The following is a 26,491-nucleotide window of genomic DNA, read 5'->3' on the forward strand; positions in this document are numbered from 1 at the left end:
CCCTCCCCTGCTCACACTCTGTCTCTCCTTCTCTCTCAAAAATAAATAAACATTAAAAAAAATAATAATAAAATGAAATCACTGAACTGGGTTTTCTCTAAAGTTGCCTAAACATTCACGTTTCTGGATTCTGATCAAGAGACTAATCTGCCATTTTCTAATGGTCACTTTGTATTGAAGGGTGTTTGCTTATCTGAAAAATGGAGGTATGCTAGCATCGATCGACATAAAGCATTTAATACAATGCTTGGAACACAGAAAGTGCTCGGACGTATTTGCTTATCATCATCACCATCATCATCATGTTAATTGTTATCAAAATCACTACTTCATTAGCATTGACGTTAGCAGTAGCAAAATACTCATCATACATTTGCAACTGATTTGGGCCCTCACGTGTATCAGGACACTATCCAAAGGAATTGAAATGGATCATCAAGGAATGCATCTGGAAGGCCCCAAAAGGCAAGTGTCTTTTCACCAGCTGACAAATGTATGGCAGTTATGTGCTAAGAAAATCTCAATCTACATTTATTGCATACTGATCATATCATAGTGAAGGGTTTAAGGAGCAATAAAGGAACATCTCGCTGGTCATAGCAGATTAATGTGGCAGCCAGAAACTGCCGGGAAACTCTAGCTCCTTGACACTTGATGAAGTAGTTCATTTAACCTGTCCTAAACACTGGAACTTTTTCCAGAGCACTTTAGTGTCTAGCCATTCATAATTAGAGTAACTTGTATATGGTGAGGAGGAAGGTATACAGACCCTTGTTGGACTAAAGGCAATGATTTCTCAAAAAAAGAGAAACACAACCTTTGCCACAAATCAAACAAAGTGTAATTCACTATATACGTGTGTGTGTATATGTGTGTGTATGTGCGTGTGTACATGTGTGTGTGTATATATATATATATGTATATATATATATATATATATATATATATATATATATATATTTGTAACCAATATCCCCAGTTTTGATTGAATGGCTTCCTTTTACATGGTATTGCCTTCAACACAACCATGATAGGTGGTCTCTGGGAACAGAAACCACTGTGCGTCTTCCCAAAGTAAGTTGTTTACATGGATGGCTCACCAGAAGGCCATTTCTTAAATCCTGGTAGAAAAAAAAAGATAATAATCCAGAAGGCAAGACAACATCACAATTAAAGGTTAGGGAAGTATGAGTTTGATTCCACTGAACTTTAAATTCTATAAGAGCAAAACTGGAACTTTTTTAAACTCCTCAGTGCCTAAAACAGTGCCTGAGGCATAGAATGTTCTAAATAACTATTTGTTGAAAGAATTAACCAATGGATGAGTCTGTAAAACTGTGACTCCAACAAGTTACTTAACTGTTATTTCTCAACTTTCACTTTCCTCATCTCTAATCACCACCTTTCAGGGTTAGTGAAAATGTTAGAAGAAATAATGTATGTAAGAAGGCATTGAATATGTGCTCGATACATAGTTATGACTGCAGTAATGTGGTTCAGCAGATTGCCATTAAAGCATCCTCATCGGGGCGCCTGGGTGGCTCAGTGGGTTGAGCGTCCCATCTTCGACTCAGGTCATGATCTCACAGCTCATGAGTTCAAGCCCCACGGCAGGCTCTGTGCTGACAGCCCAGAGCCTGGAGCCTGCTTGAATTCTGTGTCTCCCTTGCTCTCTCTGCCCCTCGCTGCCCTGTGCTCTGTCACTGTCTCTCAAAAATAAATACACGTTAAAAAAAAATGAAAAATTATAATAAAAAAACATTAATTTAAAAAAATGCATCCTCATCTGCACAAAAAACACACACATCCCTTTGTCCCTCAGAGGGATCTGTATAAATGCCTGATGTCCACTGGTATTTTCCAGAATGATGATTAGATTCACAAGGGAAGCAAATCATTGCTATTTGTCGTGGGATTTGGAGCATGTCAAATCCCCATGTGATTCTGGTCAGCAGCCTGTCTAGATGTGAAGCTTTCTCCTAAACCAGCAGTGGTGGTATATATTGATGCAGTCTTTCCGGAAAGCAATATGGCTGTTCATATGAAGAGCCTTAAAATGGTTTAAACCTTTTGGTCTCATGATTCTCCTTCTGGATTATTCATAAAAAAAGAACTATAGGTGCAATCAGATGTATGTGCTAAAATATTAATTACATCATTATTCCTATATAGTCCCCCAATGCTAAAATCCCCTCAATATCCAACAATATGGGAAATTCAGTGGACACATAATTACGCAGCCATTAAAAATAATGACACGGAAAATGTTCCGGATGTTTTGTTAAGTTAAAAAAATAATAAGATTCAAAGTATATTCTTGTATTGTCCCAATTTTATTTGTGTGGCGTATTAATATATATGTAGATAAATGACCAAAATAGCTTTACAGTGGTATAATTATGGGCAATTTTTATTTTATTTCCTTATTTTTTTCTGTGGACAGCACGTTTTGACAGAATAATCATTTTTTAAAGTTTATTTATTTATTTTGAGAGAGAGCAGGGGTTGGGGGCAGGGAGAGAGGAAAGAGAGAGAATCCCAAGGAGGCTATGCACTGTCAGTGCAGAGCCTGATTTGGGGCTCAATCTCACCAATCGTGAGATCATGACCCGAGGTGAAATCAAGAATCAGGTGCTTAACCGACTGAGTCACCCAGGTGCCCCATGGAGCGTCTTTCAAATAAGCTTCTGAGACAAACACTGCTAACCATTCACCAAATCTGTGAATGGGCACGTGAGATTTGTCTCGTTGTTTGGGGTAGACATTAAATGATTTCTAACAAAATGAGAGTGGAAATTATGCGTAGCACTCTGCACTTAGAGACCTAGTCCATAAACACTTCCCACAGACACTCCTCAATGATCGTTTTCTCTTTCTGGATGAGAAAATCACAGATTTTAGAAGCCACATGAAGATGGCCAAGATTCCATTAGTCTCTGTCCCTTAAAGATTCTGGAGAGAACCATCAAGTTAGATGGTTAGATGATCAAGAAATACACCACATTCTTTTAAACTTGTTATATTTGGGGGCTTGTTTGCCACAAGAGTTAACCTACTAATATAGCTGCATTGTTGATCATATATATTTAGTTGTATACACCGCCTGATCAAATTTATTCTTGATGGAGAGGTGGAGATACTACTTCTGTGCAGAAACCATTCCACAAAAGAGATGAGGGAAAAGTTAGAGAATAGATCGTTTACACATTTTGTAAATCACTAGGGCCCTATAGAAGTTAGTTGATCATTCTCACCTGAAGGTCGTAAAATGCATTGCTTTTCCATAAGAACTCTTTAAAACAAATACAAGATCCTGACTCTGTGGATTTCCTTTTATCTCTTTTGTCTTTTTTTTTTTTTTTTGATGTAGGCCCCATGAAGGCAAGACCTTTGACTTGTTTATACTGCTGCTTCCCCAATTCCTTGAGAACTGTGAGAATAATCAGCATACAATATGTATTGGTTAAAGATGTAAATTAATGTAATGAATGCAAGATGGGTAAAGACAAATTCACCTGGTGAGAATGACCACCCAAAAACTTGGCCAAGAGCTTTCAGAGGGCGGAGAGGGTTTTATCTGACTTATTCGTGTGATGGAACATAAAACAAATAATCTGAGACAGCCAATTTCTAAATTTGATTTCATGTTATAAGATATATCTACCGAATGCATCTAGCGATCAAAGGCAGCTGACAAGTTTGCTGAGGGCAGATGGCCCTTTACTTTCCATCTTCATCTCTTGCAAGAGTCTACCTCCCAGGTAGGTTTCTAGCTGGACCTTCCACAAGTTGGCCACCTGGTGGCACAGCCAACTATTTGCTCTCTTACCACCCCAAGCAGATGGCTCAGAGTTAAACAGACAACAAAAGACAAGTTCCATGTGTGAGAGGACCCGACTGCAAGGTGCTTATTTACTCTTAAAATTGGTTCTGTTGCTGCCAACTGAAAGTCATTGAATCAAAACTTTTGAGTGATTAGCTAGATACACGCCATTTTCTTTTTCCTTTTGTAGTTGTAGCCGTTGATTGTTCATTCATTTATATCTTAGTTGGGATCCTCTAGAGAAGCTGAAGCAAGGGATGTGTATGTCAACAGTAAGAGATTTATTTCAAGTAATTGGCCCACATGATTGTGGTGGTTTAGCCAGTTCAGAATCTGATGGTGGAGGCAGACAAGCTGGAGGCTCAGGAAAAAGTTGTAGTTTGAGTCCAAAGGCAGTCTGCCATAGAACCTAGAAAAGCCAAAGTTGCAAATCAGGTCAGAAAGCAGTGTGCTGAAGGATTCCCTTTTGCTCAGAAGAGATTAGATTTTCTTCTTCTTCTTCCTATTAAGTTATTTATTTATTTATTTATTTATTTTGAGAGAAAGAGTAGGGAGGAGCAGAGAGAGAAGAAGAGAGCCCCAGATGTGGGTCTCAAACTCATGAACCATGAAATCATGACCTGAGCCAAAATCAAGAGTTGGATGCTCAACCAGCTGAGCCACCCAGGCATTCCAACTTTCTTCTATTTAGGCCTTCAGCTGATTATATGGGGCCCACCCAGATTATGGAGGACAATCTGCTTCACTCAAAGTTTGCTGATCTAACTGTAAATCTTACCCAAAATTCCCTCACAGAAATAACCAGAATAATGTTTGACCAAATACTTGGTCATCATGACCCAGACAAGTTGACACATAAAATTAACTGTAATAGTTCACTTCTCTTCTCATTCATTTTTGATTGTCTTTTCTTTGCTCAAATCCTCTTAGGTCCTTGGGGGTGATTATTTTTAGAAGGGTCATCTAATCCCAAATCTTGTGGGAAAATCAGGAAAATCTCAAGCCCTCATTCCAGCTCCCCTATCGGCTAGCTGATTAAAAGGGAACTTGACCACAGAACCTCCAGTTCTGCTTCATTGAATGTAGATACCTAAGTTATAGGTTTATTTTAACGTTCAAATGGGAGAAATATGCATTGACAAGCTCTGTAAACACAAGTTCACATTGAAACCATTATTTTAAATTGTGTTCATATATCAAAGGCCCTACCTTTCAAACCAATGAATGAGAGAAAATAGAAAACTTCTCATGTAAAACACGTTACAGCTGTAACTGGCTCATTGGAATAAAGAAAGATCAAGTTAATAAATCAAGTTTATTCATGAGGGGACAGTGATTTTAAGGGTTAAGAGAAGCTTTAAAACCACATCAGATGATTTTTGAGGATCCCAGGAACAATGTCAAATTTAAAGTACATGGAATATTCCGTGTAAAGGCAGGGAAGTTAGCACACCTCTGATGCTCCCCCGTGAATCCTGGGGAGAGCCAGGCAGCATAGGAACACCATGAGTCCAAAAGCAAGGGAGCTCAGATAATACGGGACTGTCCATGAGAAGCTGCTCAAAAAGATGGGACAGAGCTTCTCACTTCCACACATTCAATGTACAATTAACATCCCACATGTGACGTGATGTCAGATTATCACATGATTGTCAGTGATCGCTGCTCGAGGGGTCGCTACACATCAGATTCCTGACCAGACCATTCTTTAACTCCAGGGAGTAGAAGAAGTTTTGCCCTCGTCTTTGTTTAAGATCTTTATTTAGTCCCCATTTTCAGCACAAACACAGATCTCTTCTAATATTTTAGATTTTAGTTCCTTTTGTAGAAAATGCCTAATCTACCCTGGGAGGGGTAGCCTTTTCCTCTGGTCCCACCAGGTCAGTGATCTGACATTAGTAGAGTTCCCAAGGTCAGTATCCATCAGTCTTGAATAACTCCACCCATGGGTCACAAAAGGGAAATCTTTACATTGAGACCTCTTTTCAGACCCTCCTCTCCAGAAATTAAACATATCTTGAGGTCCTGTCTCACTCAAGGTCATTTGTTACAATCCATGTTATTTTGCACTCCTGAACAAACTGTTGACAGAAATTAGGAACTATTCCTGCTTGGGTCATTTTAGAGCCAATGGAGCACACCATTTTCTCCCCGAACTACAGATTATGTGGGTCCAGCAAATTGCCAGAGGAACACAGCACCAAAATCCAACAAAGAGCATATCAAATCATCTTGCAATCATTGCTCTAGGAAAAACAATGTAATTTTCTCTTACCTTGTTGATAATAAGCATATGTGTTCTTAAAAGCAGCAGTGTGTTCTTTAATGTGTCAGACCAGCTTTAATATTTATAATATGCAAAGATTTTTACATCTGTAATTTTTTTTCATTCTGTGAGAACTGGAACAAAGAGAAATTTATTGTGTCCTTTTATCCTCTGAAAAAAATGGATGGGTGGTTAACTTCCTTGGTGCTGCTTTGCACAGCAAAGCAAAGAGAGTTCTGTTTCAAAATGTGCAAAAAATCAGTTTTATGAACACTTTGCTCATATTGCTTCTCTATGACTTTCTTTAGGAATGTCCCAGTGGTGTTGTTAATGAAGAAACCTTCAAAGAGATTTACTCACAGTTCTTTCCACAGGGAGGTAAGTGCAAATGTGGACTTGTTAACATACTCTCCATTAGAATTATGCTTGCAATCTTGAGTATGGTTTAAGCTTTTATGGCATGATTCTACATTTTTAATCGCTATGTAAAAGAGTTAATACACAGCATACGAGTGCGTATAATTTCCAATATATCATAAAAGTGAGCTACTTACAAGTTGTCAAATATCCAGGATTTCACTCTTCAGTTGCACGCAGAAAGGAGTATTACTGTGTGCCTCAGACTATGACTATCAAATGCACAAGCACTTTTGGACTACGATGGCTTGGTCCTAGAAGTGCTGCAAAGCTCTTTAATGTGCATTATAGGTATCATTTGATTCTCTGCACACGGAAAATTAGGACAAATATAATTATCATCCATTTTCACATGTGAAATCTGGGCTTTAGAGCAGCTAAATGGTTTGCTCAGGATCACGCATTCACTAAGTGGCAGGTATGGCTTAGAATCTAGATTTTTCTGTAAACTCACCTAGTGTTCTTTCTGCCCTTTCTCTTTTAGGACCTCTTACTATCACTCTCTCCCTACATCTGAGAAAATTAATATCACTCTAAATAATAGTAATAATGATAACATTGTTGTTGTTATTATCATTATTAGAGAGGGGGGAGGGGCAAAGGGAGAGGGATAGAGAATCCCAAGCAGACTCCACACTCAGTGCAGAGCCTTTGCGGGGATTCATCGCACGACCCGAGGTCATGACCCAAGCCAAGATCAGGAGTTGGATGTTCAACTGACTGAGCCACCCACGCACGCCTCTAAATATTATTTTAAATGGAAAATAAACAAGGAAAGCATAATGATAACACATACGTGTTAGGGATGAGTGGGAAACTATTTGCCATTTGACCTTACAGGTTCTCCTTTGGTCATTCAACAGGAGGCCTAGTCAAACTTGTTACACAGTCTCTTGTGTGCCCAGCTATGTGTTAGGTGCTGGTAATGTAAGAGGAATAAGGTGTGGTACCTGTCCAAAAGAATGTTCTAGTTTAATGGAGCAGATGGGAAATGTTGACGTAAGGTGTACAGGGAAGGTTAGGCTTCAAATCCCAGCATTACAAGAGCACCTTCAGGCACAACCACACCAGCTGATGAACAGGGAGGAAATAGAAAGGAATCTCTCCAGGTAAACCGACCTAGGCTGAAGTAGTTACCATCTGTGAGGCGTCGAACACGTGCCTGCCCTGGCATGCACTGCGCCCATCTCCCAACTCCCCTAGCTGTGACTCTGCCTTCTTGATAAATGTGGAAACCAACGTGCAGAGAAGTTCATCCATTTCCTTGTCATCATCTTTTATTGCTTCCCCCTTAAAGGAGCTCCATCATCTCACGCCAAGGTAACTGCAATAGTTTCTAAACTAGTCTCTGATTCTGACTCTTTCCGGCTCCCCCAGCAGGGGGGTTTCCTAACATGGCCCGGAGTAATCCTGTTCAGCACAAGCCAGCTCTGGTCACTGCTCTACTCGGAACCTTCCGTCGCATCAGAGCCTAAGCCACAGCCTGTACAGTGGTCCACAAGTTGTAACCCCTGGTCTCCTGCTCCCTCTCTGCCTCATCCTTCATCCCACACCCCTTAAAGGACTCACTATGTGCCAGCCACACTGGCTTCCTTGCTGTCCCCGCAGCACACCAGTCATGCTGCCGCCTCAGGGTTTTTGAATTTGTTAGTCCCTCTGCCTGGGATTATTTTTCCATCTCAATGTCCCACCACCTTTGCTTTTATTCAAATGCAATCTTCTTGGGACGCCTGGGTGGCTCAGTTGGTTAAGCATCTGACTTTGGCTCAGGTCATGATCTCCGGGTTCAGGACTTCAAGCCCCATGTGGGGCTCTGTGCTGACAGCTTGGAGCCCGGAGCCTGCTTCAGATTCTGTGTCTCCCTCTCTCTGTGCCCCTCCCCTGCTCATGCTCTGTCTGTCTGCCTGTCTCCCTCTCTCTCTCTCTCTCTCTCAAAAATTAAAAAAAAAAAAAAATTAAAAAAAAAATCAAATGCAACCTTCTCAGCAAGACTTTCCCTAGCCACCCTATCATAAACCACAACCCCTTAAATTCTCTCCACGCCGGCTTTATGTTTCTCTTTAGCACTCAAGAACACCTAATAATACATATTTTACCTATTTTTGTTGTTGTTTATTGTCTCTTTCCCCACTAGTAAGAGGGACCAAAGGGTTTTGTGTTTTATTTGCTGCCATATCCACGGGTGGTGTGACAGTGACTGACAAGTAATCACCCTTGACACATATAGTATAAATGAGAGAAAACGTGCAGGGATGATGCATGAATGATACATGAATGAATGAATGAATGACGTGCATCTCAAATGGTGGCTGTAACGGGACAACGGAAGAATACTTGCAAAAGGCATTTTGAAAGTATAGAACACTTAAATATTAGCTCTTTTCAGACACAAATTAGATTCTCTTTTGGTTTTCGATATTTTAGGGGGTTAAAAACAATTTTACGCATGAATTGTCAAAATAGACATTTTCATTTAAGACGGCCCTTTAAAAAGAATTAAATTAGAATTCTGAGAAAACACAAGGTGACCTGTTATTACATGAATTTGGATCTCTCATCGGGACCAGTCCCCTTACCCCCTCTCATTAGTAACAACCCACAGACAGCTATTGGTCATGGGGCTGGATGCCTAGATTGCAATGGGCCCATTGTCTGCATTAACAAAGAACTCAGAATATCATTTCATTAACATATTTCTAAGTTATTTAAAAACCGTGGAGTTTTTGAAGAAAAATCATGTTTACATTATATCTAAGTGTCTGTCTGCATATTGATGAACAGTAATATCAAAGCACCAAGCACAAAAGGAATTCTTTACTTTTTATTATCTCAAATGAAAGTTATTACATGCTACAAATAGGATAGAGTTCCACATTAAAAATTTATCTTTATTTGAAAAATAGCATTTTGGCATTGGAGAACATCTACTTAAGCACAATCCTTTGCAAATGATTCTTCTTACCAAATCTAAAGGGATTTGAGGAAAAATCACTTTTGCTTTCTTAAAAATTCTTTGATTATTCATGTTAATTGAATGGATAAATCTAAAAGTACCAGCCATTACTGAAGGAAGTGACATATCTTGAAGAATCATGACTTACAATCTAAGAAATTAACACTGCAATGCAAATTATATCTTGCAGCGCGGCTAGAAAAAGGGAAATGTCCTGAGGAAGAACATGATCTCTGATGGCAGACAAATTCATGTTATGGCCATGCTCACGGTTCTATAGAGCCATGTATTTTGGTCTAAAAGCAGCAGGTTTCTCCTTATGAGCGCTAACAATGATGGGTCCATAAATCACAACGTCTCACCGTTTCCTCCAGGAAAATACTTTGTCTTATCCACAGAACCTGCTACAATTTGTATTGTGTCAGGCTCTCAGTTTTCTCTACTGCTTAGCCAGATGGCTTTCCAAGCACAACTGGTGTGGTGTTCTGGATGTCGGCACAACTGACCTGAACGGAAGCCACTTGTTTGTGGGGAATAAAGTGGGCCCCCTATAAACCAAGCTGAGAGGAAACGAATGGCTGGTTGGAGCTGTTACTGGTCTTGTTACAGCAATGCCTTTTCGACTCCGTGTACAGTGGAAGCTTTGGGAAGCTCTCGGCTCACGGAGCATTCTAAAAGCTCGTGGAAAGTTCAGTTTCCTGGGCCACTCCTCCTCATGTAGTGGAGATTTTGTACTTACTGTGTCTATACCAGGCACCTGATAGCTATAGAAGGAGCAGATGAATTAGTTCCCGTCTGAAGACTTCAGCCAATAAACATTTATTGAGCAGTCACTGTATACAAGGCTCTTGAGGTACTTAGATGGGGTCAAGAGGTATAAAGATTTTTTTTTTTTTTGATAACACCACTCACTGCATATCCTTCTTGTACCTAGGACAATATTTCTAAGAATTTTCAGGGTGATTTACAGAGGCCTTATTAAACAGAAACTACTATTCATGTATACGAAGCTGCCTTACCTCAGTAACAGTGCATGAATCATATATTCAAATGCATTAAACTAATTTTGTACCTTATGCTTGAATTCAAGTGGGAGTAGCGATTTATAGTAGGAAGAAGAAAATCAACCAGATTGATTTCAATCCACAGACCTGGAACATAATAACCAACTGCATTTGTTCAAATTCTCTGAAATGTATGTGCATTGATGGCTTTTTTAATCAAGGGGTTAGTTGGTATTATCAGTGTGGTCTGGAAATAGTTGGGCTAAATTCACTAGACTAAGTTGAGTCCTGGGTTTGTGGATAGACTGAGTCACCACCAAGGCATATGACTCAAATGGTGTATTTCTCCGGGCCTCAGGTTGTTCCTCTGTAAGTTGTAGAACAATACTTTTAAGACATCTATAAAATGTGGAACAAAGGAGTCTTCAGTTTTCTTTCTAGCATCCTTTATTCTTCCTAACATCCTTTGTTTCTCAGAATTCGTGTTGGAATGTCTTGATGTCGTTACCAACTCTAGCATTAACTAACTAGGTGACCATAGCTAAGTTACTAACGGTACCCGTTCCTATTTTCCACCTTTGTTAAATGTAGATAACTACATAGAATCCAGGATACCTTCCTATCCTAAGCATCCCTAAATTTTGTCCCCCAACTATAAAATTTCCACATTTTTTCAACTTCACCAGTAAGATTGTAAAGAAACTGAGGCATTCTCAACGTGTCAAACTCAGTAACTGTTTTTTTGTTATCTGTAAGGAAACGTGGCCAAAGAAAGCCCATCAGGTCATGTGGAGAGAAGAGAGATCAATGTTATATCTTTTGAGTCCCAAATTGCACTGAAATCTAGAATCGAGGATGCCAGTTATTCACCATCTTAGGAAATATTTACCCAAAAAGAACAATAATAAGGGGCGACTGAGTGGCTCAGTTAAGTGTCTGACTTTTGATTTCGGCTCAGGTCACAATCTCAATGTTCGTGGGATCAGGCCCCGTGTGGGGCTCTGCACTGACAGCACAGCGCCTGCATGGGATTTTCTCTCTCCCTTTCTCTCTGCCTTCCCCTGCTTGCACGCTGTCTTTCAAAATAAAGTAAAAAAAAAAAAAAAAAAAAAAAAAGAACATATTTTTTAAATCTTAAAAAAAAAATAAGATGAAAGTTGACATGGAAGTTTTTGTGGACAGCGTCCCTTTTCTTCATTCATCCACCTCTGTGCCCAGCCAGATGCTCTCAGTGCCTCAGATCCTTCCTCTTGTCTAGTCAAAGCTCAGAACATCACTCCCCTTCTTCAGAAACTTTCACAATCGCCAAATGCCTGTCAGAAAAAATCCAAACTCCATCAGAAGCTGAAACGCCCTTCATGACACACTTGCTTCTATTGGTCTTTATAGAGTGTGAAGTTGCATCAGATTAGAATGTCAGTCACCTAGACACGCAGTAGAGATTTCACAAGAACACAAGAACTTCTTCAGGTGGAAATGTACTATATCTGTAAAAAAAGTTACTCATATTTCTTTCAGGTGGCTTTGAAAGGATAATTATAACAGATACTATTTATTGAACATTTATTATGTGCCTGGGACGATTGTAAGCACTTTACATGTGGTATCTCATTTAATCTTTTTATGATGGCCCTTTGAAGTACATACTGGTGTGGTTATTCTGTAGATGAGGAACCTGAGTCCCAGAGAGGTTAAACAACTTTCCCAAAGCCATGCGGTTAATAATTTGGGAGACCTGAAATTCAAACCTGACTTCACTCTGACTTCACTACGGTAGTAATGAGTGCTCTCTGCATGGTATATCTGAGCTGGAAAACCAGCCAAAGTTCATTTAGAGGAACAAGGAGTCCTCTGTACCACATCAGAGCAAACCTCGAGACTATATGTCCCACATGTCAGGCTTTAAAGCTAGAGTGACCCCATTTAAGAAGAAGGCTAATAATTGTACGTTCATGATAGCTTCTTTTTTTAATTAAAAAAAAATTGCCAACATCGTTTGTTTTGAACCATTATTCATGTTGACTTCTGCTTGCTAAGGTAAAGGCATTTACCCTGATTGTCTAAACAGGATACCAGGAGACCTGCTTAATGAAGCTCGTTATAAAATATACAGAACCTCTTTCTCTCTCCCCCGAAAGTAAGTTTAACACACCACCTGTCAACTTATGTCACCATAGGACACTAAATAGTTCAAGAAATCTGTGTCAAAGAACCGTGGAGAGCGAAACAACTTTGCAAATAAAAAATGGGCTGTCAGTTCTTGATAACTCTATCATGGAACTTCCTAGCAATGGCACTAAATTGATTAGAACCAAACCTTTGGTTATAATCCATATTCAAAAGGATTTCTTTCTGCAACTCATCAATACTATGTGAACATCCACTCGAGATACAATGATGGGACATACTATTTAGAACCAATTTTTGGTCCTGGCTTAGTTCATAGAAAACTGTGTTGATGATTCATATGTTCTAAAATAAGTGGTTTTTTGTATTGTGTTTAAAGGTAAGAGGCAAAAGAAAACGCCACCATCATTTTGAGAAACTGAGGCAGTGTACCGTCTACCTTATGAAAGATATGAGCTTCCATAGCATTTACCGCTGGGTGAAGCATTCACGATAAACCATCCATAAGTGGGCCATGGGTGCTTGAGACCTGCTTTTAGAAAAGCAATTTATAAAGGAAAAGGTGAATAGAAATTTTGTTCAAGCCCAGTAAAAATAAAGGTTAGAAGTTATAAAATAGAAAGAGTGGAGATTTTAAACAGAAGATAAAAAAGCTAGAACCAATGAGCTTAAAGGTTACAACTTTTTTTTTAATATAAAAAAGGTTAAGGGAAAAGCTAAAACCATGAGATGAAACATTTAAAATAATCAAGTAAATTTGATCAAGGGTCAAACACAGAAGCACTGAAAAATTAAAACTGCACTAAGAAAAGAAAACAGTAAGAAAAAATATAATTTTACCAAGAAAAGCAGAAAGCTCTGAAGGGAGACAACAGAGAAAAAGTAGAAGGGGAAGAAGGAAAAATTAGAGGGAAAACCCACTAGAAGCAAGCTAAGTGGAAACGTTGGATTTCAGAGTACTTCAGAGTTGTCAGGCAGCCTTGTGAGGTGCTGGGGGGACTGACTGTCCCAGAGCCGTGAATCCCACCCAGGGCCCAGGGACCCTCAGAACCACTCACTCCCACGGTGGCCACAGAAACTGCCCGGTTCATCAGGCCACTTCACTGGCCATGGGTTAGCCTGATTTTCCAGTCAGAAGGACTCAGTTGTGTCTCACGTTGCTCCTTAATCGACTGTGTGATGTAGGTGAGTTTCTCAACCTCTCTGAGTCCCCGTCTTTATCTGAGTTGTAAAACTGATGAACACATTCACAATAACAACACTAAAAATACCAACTCACATGCGTCTCACTATTAGTATCTTTATTATTTTACTTGTAGACGTAGCCCCTGACGATCACTTAATTTTCAGACGCATCTCCCTTAGCCCTCACACCGCCTACTCATCTTAGTGCCGGGAATACACCCAAGACTCCCATATGTTCAGAGCATTTCCAGCCAGAAACTTACAGAGAATGTGTATCATCAATGCCCTGGGTTGTGGAGAGCTGACTCCCATGAATCTCAAATCACAATCCGCTACTGGAAGAAGGTGGGCAGCTGGGAAGAAAGCACAAGTAGAGGAGACAGAGCAAATTTTTCCAAATAGAAGGAGCCTTGGGCATGCTAGGCCAGTCTTCTGTAGGATATTGAAGTGCTTGCTGCATTAACGATACTCCCTTTTCAACATTTCAGACTCTACAACATACGCGCATTTTCTGTTTAATGCATTTGATACGGACCACAATGGAGCTGTGAGTTTTGAGGTAAGTCTTAGAATTTTTATATATATATATATATATATATATATATATATATACACACACACACACACATATATATGTGTGTGTATGTATATAATGTATATGTGAATATATATATGTATATATATGTATATGATTTGACTTTAGACACACTGAAAGAAATTTGGTCTTATTTCCTGGGAAATTTTGAATTTGGTGGTTTAATAACTTTTTGCTTTTTGAGACTTCTATTTATTGTTATTATTATTATAAAATATTGAGCATGAGATCTATCCTCTGAACAAAATTTTAAGAGTATATTACATTATTGTTGACTATAGGTACAATGTTGTACAGCAGATCTCTAGAACTTATTCATTTTGCTTAACTGAAACTTTATGTCAGTCAGCAAGTAACTCCCCATTTCCCCCTGTCCTAGTCCCTGGCAACCACCATCCCACTCTTCCATTCTATGAATTTGACTATTTTAGATACCTCATATAAGTGGATTCATATAATATTTGTCTTTCTGTGGTGGCTTCTTTCACTCAGCATGACCCCAGTTTCATCCATGTTGTTGCATACTACAGACTTTTTTTCTTTTTAAGGGTAATACATTTCATCGCATGTATAAACCACATTTTCTTTATCCATTCATCTATGGACATGTATGTTGCTTCCACATCTTGGCTATCGTGAATAGAACCACAATGAATATGGGACTCTGGTATCTCTTCAAGATCTTGATTTCAATACTTTTGGGTAAATACCCAGAAGTGGGATCGCATGGCGTTTATATTTTTAATTTTTTGAGAAATCACCATACTGGTTTCCATATAGTGGCTTCACAGCTGTGCATTCCCACCAAGACATCCTCATCAACACCTCTTGTCTTTCATTTGTTTGATAATAGCCATCCTGATAGGCGTGAGGTGATATCTCATTGTGTTTTTTATTCGCATTTCCCTGATGATTGGTGATGGTAGGCATTCTTTCACATACCTGGTGGCCATCTGTATATCTTCAGAGAAATGTATGTTCAAATCTTCAGCCCATTTTTTTACTGGGTTGTTAGATGCTTACTACTGAGATGAAGGAATAGATTCTTATATATTTTGGAGATAACCCTTTATCAGATACATGGTTTCCAAATATTTTCTCTCATTGTGTATGTCGCTTTTTCAGTCCATTGATTGTTTCCTTTGAGGCTCAGAAGCTTTTAGTTTGATGTCATACCACTTGTTTATTTACTTTTTTGCCTGTGCTTTTAGAATCATAGTCATGAAATCATTGCCAAGACCAATATCATGAAGTCTTTCCACTGTGTTTATTACTTCTATGGGTTTTATGGTTTCAGGTCTTATGTTTAAGTCCTCAGTCCATTTTGAATTGATAATTGTGTATAGGATTGGGTAAGGATGGAATTTCATTTTTTTCAGTGTGGATATTCAGTTTTTCTAATACTATTTGTTGAAGAAACTATGCTTTCCTTTCCCCATTGTATATTCTTCACACCCTGTCAATTATCCGTTGACTGTGTATCCATGGATGTATTTCTAAGCTTCCTATTCTGTTCCTTGGTCTATATGTCTGTCTCTGTGCCAGTACCATACTGTTTTCATTAGTATAACTTTGTAACATACTTTGAAATCAGGAATTGTGATGCCTCCAGCCCTGTTCTTTCTTAGTATTGATTTGGATATTTATGGTCTTTTGTGGTCCCATATGAATTGTTTATTTCTATTTCTGTAAAAAGTACCACTTGGTATTTTGATAGCGTTGCATTGAATCTGCATATAACTTTGGGTAGTATGAATATTTTCACAAAATTAAGCCTATTCTATTATTTCCTATTTTTTATTATATTCTTTTTGATTCTTTTCGATGCTATTATAAATGAGATTGTTCCTAATTTCCTCCTGAGAAGTTGTAGGTGTATAGAAACACAACTTATTTTTGTATGTGATTTTGTATCTTGCAACTTTACTGAATTTATTAGTTCTAAAAGTTTTTTAGTGTGATCTTTAGGATTTTCTTTATATAATATCAAGTCATCCGATTTCTTTTTCTTGCCTAATTTCTGTGGCTAGGGCTTCCAATACTATACTGAATAGAAGTGTCAGTATTGGACATCCTTCCTTTGCTCCTGATCTCAGGAGGAAAGCTTTCAGTTTTTCATCATTGAGCGTTATGTTAGCTCTGGGCTTGTCATACATTTATTTATTATGTGGAGATACTTTCCTTCTATTCCTGGTTCATTGAGAGGTTTTTTTTTTTTCTTTTTATGATGAAAGAGGGTTAAAATTTGTCAGATGCTTTTTCTGCATCTATTGAGATGATCATGTGATTTTCCTTTTTATTCCGTTACTGTGTTATATCACATTAACTGACTTTTATATGTTGAACCATCTTTCCATCCAAGGGATAAATATTATTTGGACATGTTGTATGATCCTTTTAATATACTGTTAGATTCAGTTTGCTAGAATTTGTTGATGATTTTGCATGTATATTTATCAAGAATATTGGCCTGTAGTTTTCTTTTCTTGTGATGTCTTTGTCCAGTTTTGGTTCCAGGGTACTGCTGGCCACATAAATGAGTTTGGAAATATTCCTTCCTCTTCAATTTTTTGGAAAGTTTGAAAAGGATTGGTATTAGTTCTTTAAGTGTCTGGCAGAATTGACCAGTTTAGCCATCTGGTCCTGGGTTTTTCTTTGTTGAGAGATTTTTGATTACTGATCAATCTCCTTGTTATAGGTCTGTTCAGGCTTTCTATTTCTTATGATTCAGTCTTGGCAAGTTGTATGTTTCTAGGAGCTTATCCATTTTTTTCTAGGCCATCCAGTCTACTGTTCATAGTAGTCTCTTATGATTCTTTTCATTTCTGTAGCATTAGTTGTAATGTTTCCCCTTTCATTTCTGATTTTTTGTATTGAGTCTTTCTCTTTTTTTCTTAACCTGGCTGTGAGTTTGTCAGTTTGGTTTATCTTTTCCAAACACCATCAGTCAGAAGCACAGATGACACCTGGACTTGCATTTAGCATCTGAACTGGGGGGAGGTCAGTCTTGTAGGACTGAGCCCTTAACCTGTGGGATCTGGCTATATCTCCAGGTAGAAAGGGTCAGAATTGAGTTAAGTAGTAGGACACGCAGCTGGTGTTAAAGAATTGTTTGGTGGTATGGAGAAATTACACACACACACACACACACACACACACGCACACACACCTACATTGGAATTGGATGCAAAATCATTACCATATATAACAGAAACAAGGTAATTGGGAGTGGTACACTTTTGGGGAGTAGAGGGCGGTGCATCTTACATATGAGCAGAAATTTCAGTGAGTGCCATGTTAAAGGAAAGCAGGTGATGAATGAAATCAACAAGGAAAGGTACTGATAAGGCTGTGTCAAGGAAGCCTGCCTGTGGACTTGATGAATCAGGTGTAAAGGACAAGCACAAGCTGGTTAATAGAATAAGGGCTCAGAATGGGAAGAAGAAGGGAGTAAGGCAGAGGCAGAGACAGAGGCCTGGGAATGAAGGGGAAGCAACTGTAAATCACCTAGAAGTTAGAATACAAAGGAAAAGGCCCAAAAAGGAAAACTGGATGAGGAGGCAGAGGCAGGAGGCTAAGGAGGCTGGATTCTCTTGTGGGAGGTGAGGAGTCCTTGAGAAATTTTCAGCAGCGAAGTTACAGGATCAGGGCTATGTTTCCAGAAATAAGAAGTTCACTTAACAGCTCTATAATCCAAGAATCCTGGCTGGAGCTGATGTAAGCCCAAACTACAATTAAGGCATTGGAGATAAGGAAGAGATGAGTTCAAGAGATACCAAAATAAAATTGGTAGACTTACATTTCAACAAAATCTGTCATGTTTAGAAGGGGGAAAGTCAATGTGGGCATCGCCAGCTATCTGGGAGCAGGGACTTTGTGGAATCAGGATGAAAGAAGAAAGCACTGCCTTCAGAGATAGCGCTCAGTCAATGGAGCCAGGGGCAGAGTTCTCAGGGGAGCAAAGTGCCTCCTCAAATATACTAGGTACTTGTGCTAAACTGAGTGCACCGAGAATGAAGACCCTGGGCCAGGAAACTCAACATGTCATCTATTGTAACTTAACCAAGAAATATCACAACCAAGAGAAGAGTAGAAGACAGCAGTAGCTGAGCATGTGGGAGACATGTGACAATGTCAAGGACAGCATCTGTAACATTTCTTCCATGGATGGCAGCTTAGGATCACCCCATGATAATCTCATGTTAGCATTTGCGACACTTCACCAACAAGATTCATTCTGGTGCAGCCTTAGTTTAGCGAGAATATAGAAGGCAATGGCTCCCACTCACCTAATGAAATCAAAATGGGTTTGCAAAAACTGAGTAGGGCAAAAAATACTAACGATTTCATTACTCAAAGTTACTTACATATCAGAAAGGTACAATCAATTACCTATAGCATGTTGTATCCAATTTCACATGTAAATTGAGTCTGGTGTTAATGATATGGGACTGTGCACAACATTGCTATTATAATATTTATGTAAAATGCTGGTAATTGTGATGAATGTTGATTATAATTTGGAAATTAGTTGTAATGAATATATATTATAAGTGTGTTGGTAATATGTCTTTTCCTTTAAAAACAAACTAATGGCTGAATTAATAAATGTTAAACCAAAATCAAATTTAACACCAGGCTATTGTAATTATTTTTCTTCAATTGATCAGCTGCCTGGAAAGTCTCTAGACCACAGAAATGATTCAGCTATGAATGTATTTTGAGTAGCAGTGGCATTCTGGGAGGCATAGCAGAGACCATTTTGATTCTGTAATAAAGAGAAAAGAAGTTTTCTACTGAATTTGCTTAAACCCAAAGGACAGAGTGAATAAGATGTGGGAAGGGGATAGCATCTGGACCTAGCTGTGAATTGGTCCAATCCTCTTTTTGCCATTCAGTGGCTGTGAGATCCCAGGCTGAGTGTTTAAACTCTCTGGGCCTTGGGGCACCTGGGTGGCTCAGTTGGTTACGTGTCCAACTCTCGGCTTCAGCTCAGGTCATGGTCTCAAGGTTTGTGAGTTTGAGCCCCTCATCAGGCTCTGTGCTGACAGCGTGCAGCTGGGATTCTCTGTCTCCCTCTTTCTCTACCCCTTCCCCACTTGTGCTCTCTCTCTCTCTCTCTCTCTCTTTCAAGATAAATAAATATTTTTAAAATAAATAAATAAGTAAAATAAACTCTGTAGGCCTTAGTGTTCATCTCTGTCAAATATCAGCAAGCAAAGCTACTTTATAGGGGAGTATGAACATGAAAAAGTAATAATGTCAGTAAAGGGCTTGGCTTAGTGCCTGGCACCAAATTCATGCTCTATAATTATTAGATGTTAGCCATAGCAGTTATTACACAGGAAATTTTTCTAACAAAGCCAATTAATTAATAATTACACTGGTCATCTTGTTAAACAATAATCATGTCATTGAACATATTCAATCAAATATTCAGTCAAAGGTAGACGGTTGTTCTTTCCATGATGCTACGAAAGATCGTTCCACAACTAATTATATGATAAGCACTTACCGTGTGTCAGTTACTATGCTATTTAAAAACGGCATTAACAATAATAATAGCTGCATATAGTAATAATAACTGACTCTTGCTTAGAACTCATTTGAGCTTATATAAGTCAGGCAACTGTGCTGGCTGTGTTACATATACTAACTTCATTTTCATAGGTATTATTATCTCCTTTTTTAGCATATGAGGAAAGGGATGAACAGAGAAGTTAAGCAGCCTGCCCAAGGTCACACAGCTAGAAAGTAGGAGAGCCAGGATTCAAAATCAAGGCAGTCTGGTCCCAGAATGCATCTCTTAGCGACTATGCTGTCCTAGCAGAGAGGTGTCATGTAGATCTCCAGTCCGTCATCTGAAATCCTCAAAGCCAGCTGAGTTTTATCATTCGGAGCCTTTCAGATTTAGTCAGGTAATGCCAGGCATATACTGTTCCATATTATTTAATGTCTCCAGCAGGGTCTGCAGGGTGTTATAATCAAACGTGTAATGTTTGTGCAGCGAAACTATGATAAATGATAAACATAGCAGAGACTGCTACTGATGACCAATGTCCATGTGCTTCTATCACACCAGTAGGCCATAATCCCAGGCTGTCCTGCAAGTAGGTGGAGCCATGACTGAGATTTTATCAATGGGATATGGGTGGAAGTGACCACATCGCCTTCCTCCTTTCCCATCTGTGGGGACTATGAGGTCACATATTTCAGTTGGCTTTGCAACAAAGGGGAAGGAGCTCAGTTCTCAGAATGACTGCATGGAACAGAGCCCCCTCTCCTCTTTATTTCACCGTGTGTGAGTGACAAGCGAGATGATAAGGTGCTAAGCCACTGAGATTTGGAAGTACTGATATATCTGTTAGTGTCCTCTGCTTAATATGATATAGACTGATTAGGTGATAGGTACATAGATTTTTCGATCATAGGTAGATAATTAGAAATAGATTAGAAATAGTTTTATGTCAGTTCACTTCAAGTTTTGTCACCAAATGAATTTTGGCACCAAAATTTACCACCTCCCTCCTGTCTTTACAATAATTATTTTTCTTTTTTAGTTTATAAAAAAAAATTTTGGAGGGAGGAGATGAATTGCAGGTGAAAAATAAAGGGCCAGCATTACTGACCACATGGTAGAGATGAGAAACCCCAAACTCAAAGACGTTAAGTGACTTGTCCAAATTCATTCAGTTCCTAAATGGCAGGACCTAGATTGGACCGCAGATCTGCCTAAGTCTCTAAAACCTATGGTTTCAACCAGGGATCAGGCCCTTTGTAGAGGGCCAGATAGTAAATACTTTGGCTTTGCAGGCCATACAGTCTCTATTGTATTTACTCAAGTCTGCTGTTGTAGCACAAAAGCAGACATAGAAAAGTCCTACGTAAATGGGCATAGCTATGTTCCAATAAAACTTTATTTACAAAATCAGGTGGTAAGCCTATTTGACCTCCTGCGCCATAGTTCTCCAACCCCCATTCTTAACAATTATAATAGACTACCTTCTCTTGAGGTACTGAGCCAGAATGTCTGCTGGATGACATCTAAGGTCTCATTTTATCATCTGATTACTGAATATTATCACCAACTTTTACAATTACCAGTCAATCCACCCCATTCACAAAAATCATTGATTACTGACACAATTGTTGACTACACAATCAACCCTGAGTCTTTACCACCATTTCAATAATTACCTTCTATCGAACATTATCACCATCAGGGCAATGCAATCCTCTGAGCATGTCCCAAATGGCAAGTTTACTTGAATTATTGAGGCTGGGTTAAACGATATGTTTCCTTTGGAACAATTCTGGAATAGCTTCCTGCAGGTGGCTGATGATTTGACATCAGAGACACAGTTCAAAGCTTCAAGAAAATATCATTCACTGACAATCCAATTCATACTGAATAAAATGTTAGTGACACCTTCCGTAGACATTATAAACCTAAAAAGTAATCTCTTTGTCATTCACAGCGATGAGAAAAAAATCTTTTTCCCAATATATCATTTATGGTTATAGGAAAACTTTCATTCTGGGATGAGTCATTTTGTCAAAATTAAATAGCTAGGCTCTTTTGAGATGTCAGATGTCAGTGAGAATTATGTAGGCAGTGTTACCAAGAGGTATATTATTCTGATTTCATCACATTAAGGTTTTATCCTTCATCTCTCAACACATACACACACACTTGCACAACCTGTACACATAATTCTGTTCTTGTCTATTGCCCATTCCAGGGAGCTATTAGAAGGGGAGGGAAAGGTGGCTTCAGAAGTTTTCTCATTTCATCTATTCATTTAACAAATATTTATTGAGCATTACTATGTGCCAAACACTCTTCAGGGTGCTGGAGACACAACAATGAACAGAAGACATGAATTTTTGTCCTCATGGTGCTTATACTCTCCCATTTTCATAGAATCCAACTGTTCTTTTTCATTGCCAAGTAGCATTCCAGTGTGTGTGTGTGTGTGTGTGTGTACACACCACATCTTCTTTATCCATTCATCGGTTGATGGGCATTTGGGCTCTTTCCACAACTTGGCTATTGTTGACAGCGCTTCTATAAACATTGGGGGACATGTACCCTATAAATCATCAATCTTGTATCTTTTGGATAAATTCCTAGTAGTGCCATTGCTGGGTACTACGGTAATTTTATTTTTAATGTTTTGAAAAACCTTCACACTATTTTCCATAATGGCTGCACTAGTTTGCATTTCCACCAACAGTGCAAGAGTGTTCCCCTTTCTCCATATCCTCGCTAACATCTGTTTTTTCCTGAGTTGTTAATTTTAGCCACTCAGACCAGTGTGAGGTAGTATCTCAGTGTGGTTTTGATTTGTATTTCCCTGATGATGAGCGATATTGAGCATCTTTTCATGTGTCTGTTAGCCATCTAGATGTCTTCTTTGGAAAAGTGTCTATTCGTGTCTTCTGCCCATTTCTTCACAAAAGAATGCAATCTTGACATTGGCAACAATGTGGATGGAACTGGATGGTCTTCTGCTAAATGAAATGAGTCAGTCAGACAAAGACAGATATCATATGTTTTCACCCATATGTGGAATTTGAGAAACTTAACAGAAGACCATAGAGGAAAGGAAAGAAAAATGAGTTACAGACAGGGAGGCAAACCATAAGAGACTCTTAAATACAGAGAACAAACTGAGGGTTGATGGGGGAGGGGCAGGAAAAATGGGTGATGGGCACTGAAGAGGGCACTTGTTGGGATGAGCACTGGGTGTATGTAAGGGATGAATCACGGGAATCTATTCCCAAAGCCAGACTACACTGTATACACTGTATGTTAGCTAACTTGACAATAAATTATTTAAATCAATCAATCAATCAATCAATGGTATTTTTCTTTATATTTAAAGATGACATGACTGACAGTGAATACTATCTTTGTGTGTACTGAAGTGGCTAAGACAAGCATGTGACTATCACAGAGATAGTACATTTGGACAAGAATAAGAAGGCAGAAGATAAACAGGTTTTATCAATAATCTTTGTTACTGGATAATAACAGTGAGCCTTTACCTTCATTCTGTAGTGTCTACCTTGCAGGCACTTGGAAGAATGCAAGTTACGAGATATAAAGGATTAAAATAAACATCGATATTGCACAGTAATAAAAAAAAAAAATCCAACCATTCTCATTATGAGGGTCCACCCATACCTTTGACCTGGGCACCTTTGACCTCGGCAACCTTTTTGTTGATTCCCAGGGAATGTGACCAGGCTGCATGTGTCCTAACTTTTGCTGGTCACCCATCATTCTGGCCTGCTCTTTCCCTTTAGTCTTGCCTAGGCTTTCTATGGGGTACCCAGCTCTTCATGTATTTGCTTACCACTCCCTGTGGGCCCCAAGGGCGTGTCCCTTAAACCCCTCATAGCACAGGCTATAATGTTTAATGAAACCTGGGGTAACAGAAGATGCTTATAAGACAGGCAAGAAATGCATACAATAAATGCATACAATAAATATCTCTATCTGACAGACTAGAGGTCTGTCTTTAAATAAACTTTCTTATTTTAGACCAGTTTACATTTACAGAAAAATTGCAAAGAAAGTACAGAGAGTTCTCATATACCTCACACCCAGTTTCCCCTATCATTAGTGTCATACATTAAAATGGTATACTTGCTACAATTATCTAATATTGATGCATTATTAACTAAAGTCCATGCTTTCTTCAGATGACTGTAGTTTTTACCTAATGCCCTTTTCTTGTTCCACTATCCTATGTAGAATACCATATTACATTTAGCCACTATGTCTCCTTAGGCTTCTCTTGGATGTGACAGTTCCTCAGACAGTTCTTGTTTTTGATCATCTTGACAGTTTTGAGGACTATGCGTCAGGTGTTTTGTAGAGTATCAGATTTCCTTGATGTTTTTTCTCATAATTAGACTGGGGATGTCTGTTCTGGGCAAAAAGTCCACAGAAGTAAAGTGCCATACTTTATCACGTAAAAGCAAGAGTGCCTGGTATCGACATGAGTTATGGCTGTTGACTTCCACCTTGACCACCTGGTTGAAGTAGGGCTGGTCATTCCCTACTGTAAAGTTACTCTTTCTTTTTTAAGTTTATTTATTTATTTTGAGGGAGGGGAGGGGCAAAGGGAAAGGGAGAGAATCCCATGCAGGCTGCTCCCTATCAGCTTGGAGCCAGATGCAGGGAAGACCTGAGCTGAAGTCAAGTCAGACATTAAACCAACTGAGCCACCCAGGCAACCCTAAAGTTACTCTTTTTTCCCTCTTTCCAAGCCATACTCTGGAAGAAAGTTATTACGCACAGCCCATATTTTAGGATGGGGGGTTATGCTCCACTTCCTTGAGGATAGAATTTCTACATAATTTACTTGGAATTCTTCATGAGATATTTATCTCTTCTTCTCCTTTTATGAAATTATTCAATAAGTCACTTATACCAATATGGAATATTTATTTTGTATCTTGGATATTTATTTTGGATTTTGAGTTATAATCCAGTGTAACCCTATTTACTTTCTTGCTCAAGTTGTTACAGTTTGGCAACTGGGAGCTTTTTCAGTTGACTCCTGTGTCCCTTCGACATACTCCCATCATTGTGATTGTTTTTCTTTCTTGTTTCTTCCATCAAGTCCTTATTTTCTGGCACTACGAGATGCTCTGGGCTCATCTTACATCTTTCCTGCCCCAGTCCTGAATTTACCTCTAAATTTAACGCTCCAACCACTATGGAAGCTCCAGAAATCTCTTCTCATCTAAAAAGAACAGTCAGTTAATGTTGGTGACCCCAGTTGACATCTAGTCAGTCTCTGAGAATTGACCTCTCTCAGTCTGTTTCAGTCACTCTTGGGCTTCTGGACTCCTGGACATGTCACTCTTGGGCTTCTTAGCTGATCTTCTTAGAGCCGCTCATAGTCACACACATGTATTTGTATCCTGACACACTTGTTTTAAAAAAGAAGCTGAGGCTATTTTCCAATTCATTTATGCAGCAATTTTATAGCAAGAATTATGAATTCCTGGCACCTCCAAATGTTCTACAAATGTTATTAGTAAGCAATTGAATTGCAATCCGTATGAGTCACTACTTTTTTTTTTTTTTCATGAAATTTATTGTCGAATTGGTTTCCATACAACACCCAGCGCTCATCCCAAAAGGTGCCCTCCTCAATATTTCACATCACCCCACAATTCTATCATATAGTACCAAGAGATATGACATATGTTTATATCATACTGTTCTGTATAAACACAGCCTGTTGCTTCAGTTCTAGTCCAAATGAGGCCTGGGCATTGAGTCAGAGTTCTGGGTTTGATTTTCAGCTCCCTGCTCACTGGCTGTATGCCTTGGCTCGGTCACTTGTTTTCTCTGAGTCTCTGTCTCTAATTTAAAGACAATACCTACTCCCTATGGTTGCATGAGGCTGACATGAAATAATGCACAGAAATTTCCTAACATAATATCCCGTACACATCAATAAACTGTAGTCATTATTACTATTGAATTTCAGTGTTCCCAGGACCCAGGACTTCTACTCCTTTCCTAAGGAAATACGTGAGAATGATGGGAAATAGTTACAGAACAATGCTTACATAGCATCATTTATAATACAGAAAAAAATTAATTAATTTACATAGCCAACAATAGAAAGTATGGGTAAGTGAATTACAACATATCCATATGACAAAGCAGTGTTTCAAACTCCAGATTGCAATCATCAGTAGGTGGTAAAATTAATTTAGAGATTAATATCATGAGCATTTAAAAAATTAATAGAAGAGAAATGGAAATAATTACTTTCTGGTGTGTGTGTGTGTGTGTGTGTGTGTGTACTAGGTTGCCATTTAAAATACAATTATTGTGATTTGGGGTCCAAAATGTTCAAAAGCCACTGTAATAGTATTATTAGATTAAACCATATGAAATTATTATTCTTGAAAAATACAACAAAAATTATCAGCAATTTCATATGGTTCCATCTAATATGTAGCTATTTAAATGATGTCACAATGAATTTTCAGTGATGTGGGAAAACCCTTGTAATTTTAAGTGAGGCATACAGAATTATAAACACACCATATGACCATATCTGCTAAGGGGTGCATCAAAAAATGG

At 38.7% G+C, this 26,491-nt stretch overlaps 1 protein-coding gene across 3 annotated transcripts in view; it reads left to right on the forward strand.

Moving 5' to 3' along the window:
- The window catches only part of KCNIP4 (potassium voltage-gated channel interacting protein 4), a 537,043-nt gene that overhangs the window by 496,549 nt on the left and 14,003 nt on the right, over window positions 1–26,491 (forward strand). For all 3 annotated transcript variants that reach the window (XM_019453907.2, XM_019453906.2, XM_053901645.1), the window contains exons 3-4: window positions 6,398–6,467; window positions 14,264–14,334. In XM_019453907.2, the coding sequence (XP_019309452.1) occupies window positions 6,398–6,467; window positions 14,264–14,334 (141 nt within the window). The remainder of the gene's footprint in view (window positions 1–6,397; window positions 6,468–14,263; window positions 14,335–26,491) is intronic.

The sequence above is a fragment of the Panthera pardus genome, unplaced genomic scaffold, assembly GCF_024362965.1.
Source record: "Panthera pardus isolate Hobbes unplaced genomic scaffold, ASM2436296v1 HiC_scaffold_13, whole genome shotgun sequence".
NCBI lineage: Eukaryota > Metazoa > Chordata > Mammalia > Carnivora > Felidae > Panthera > Panthera pardus.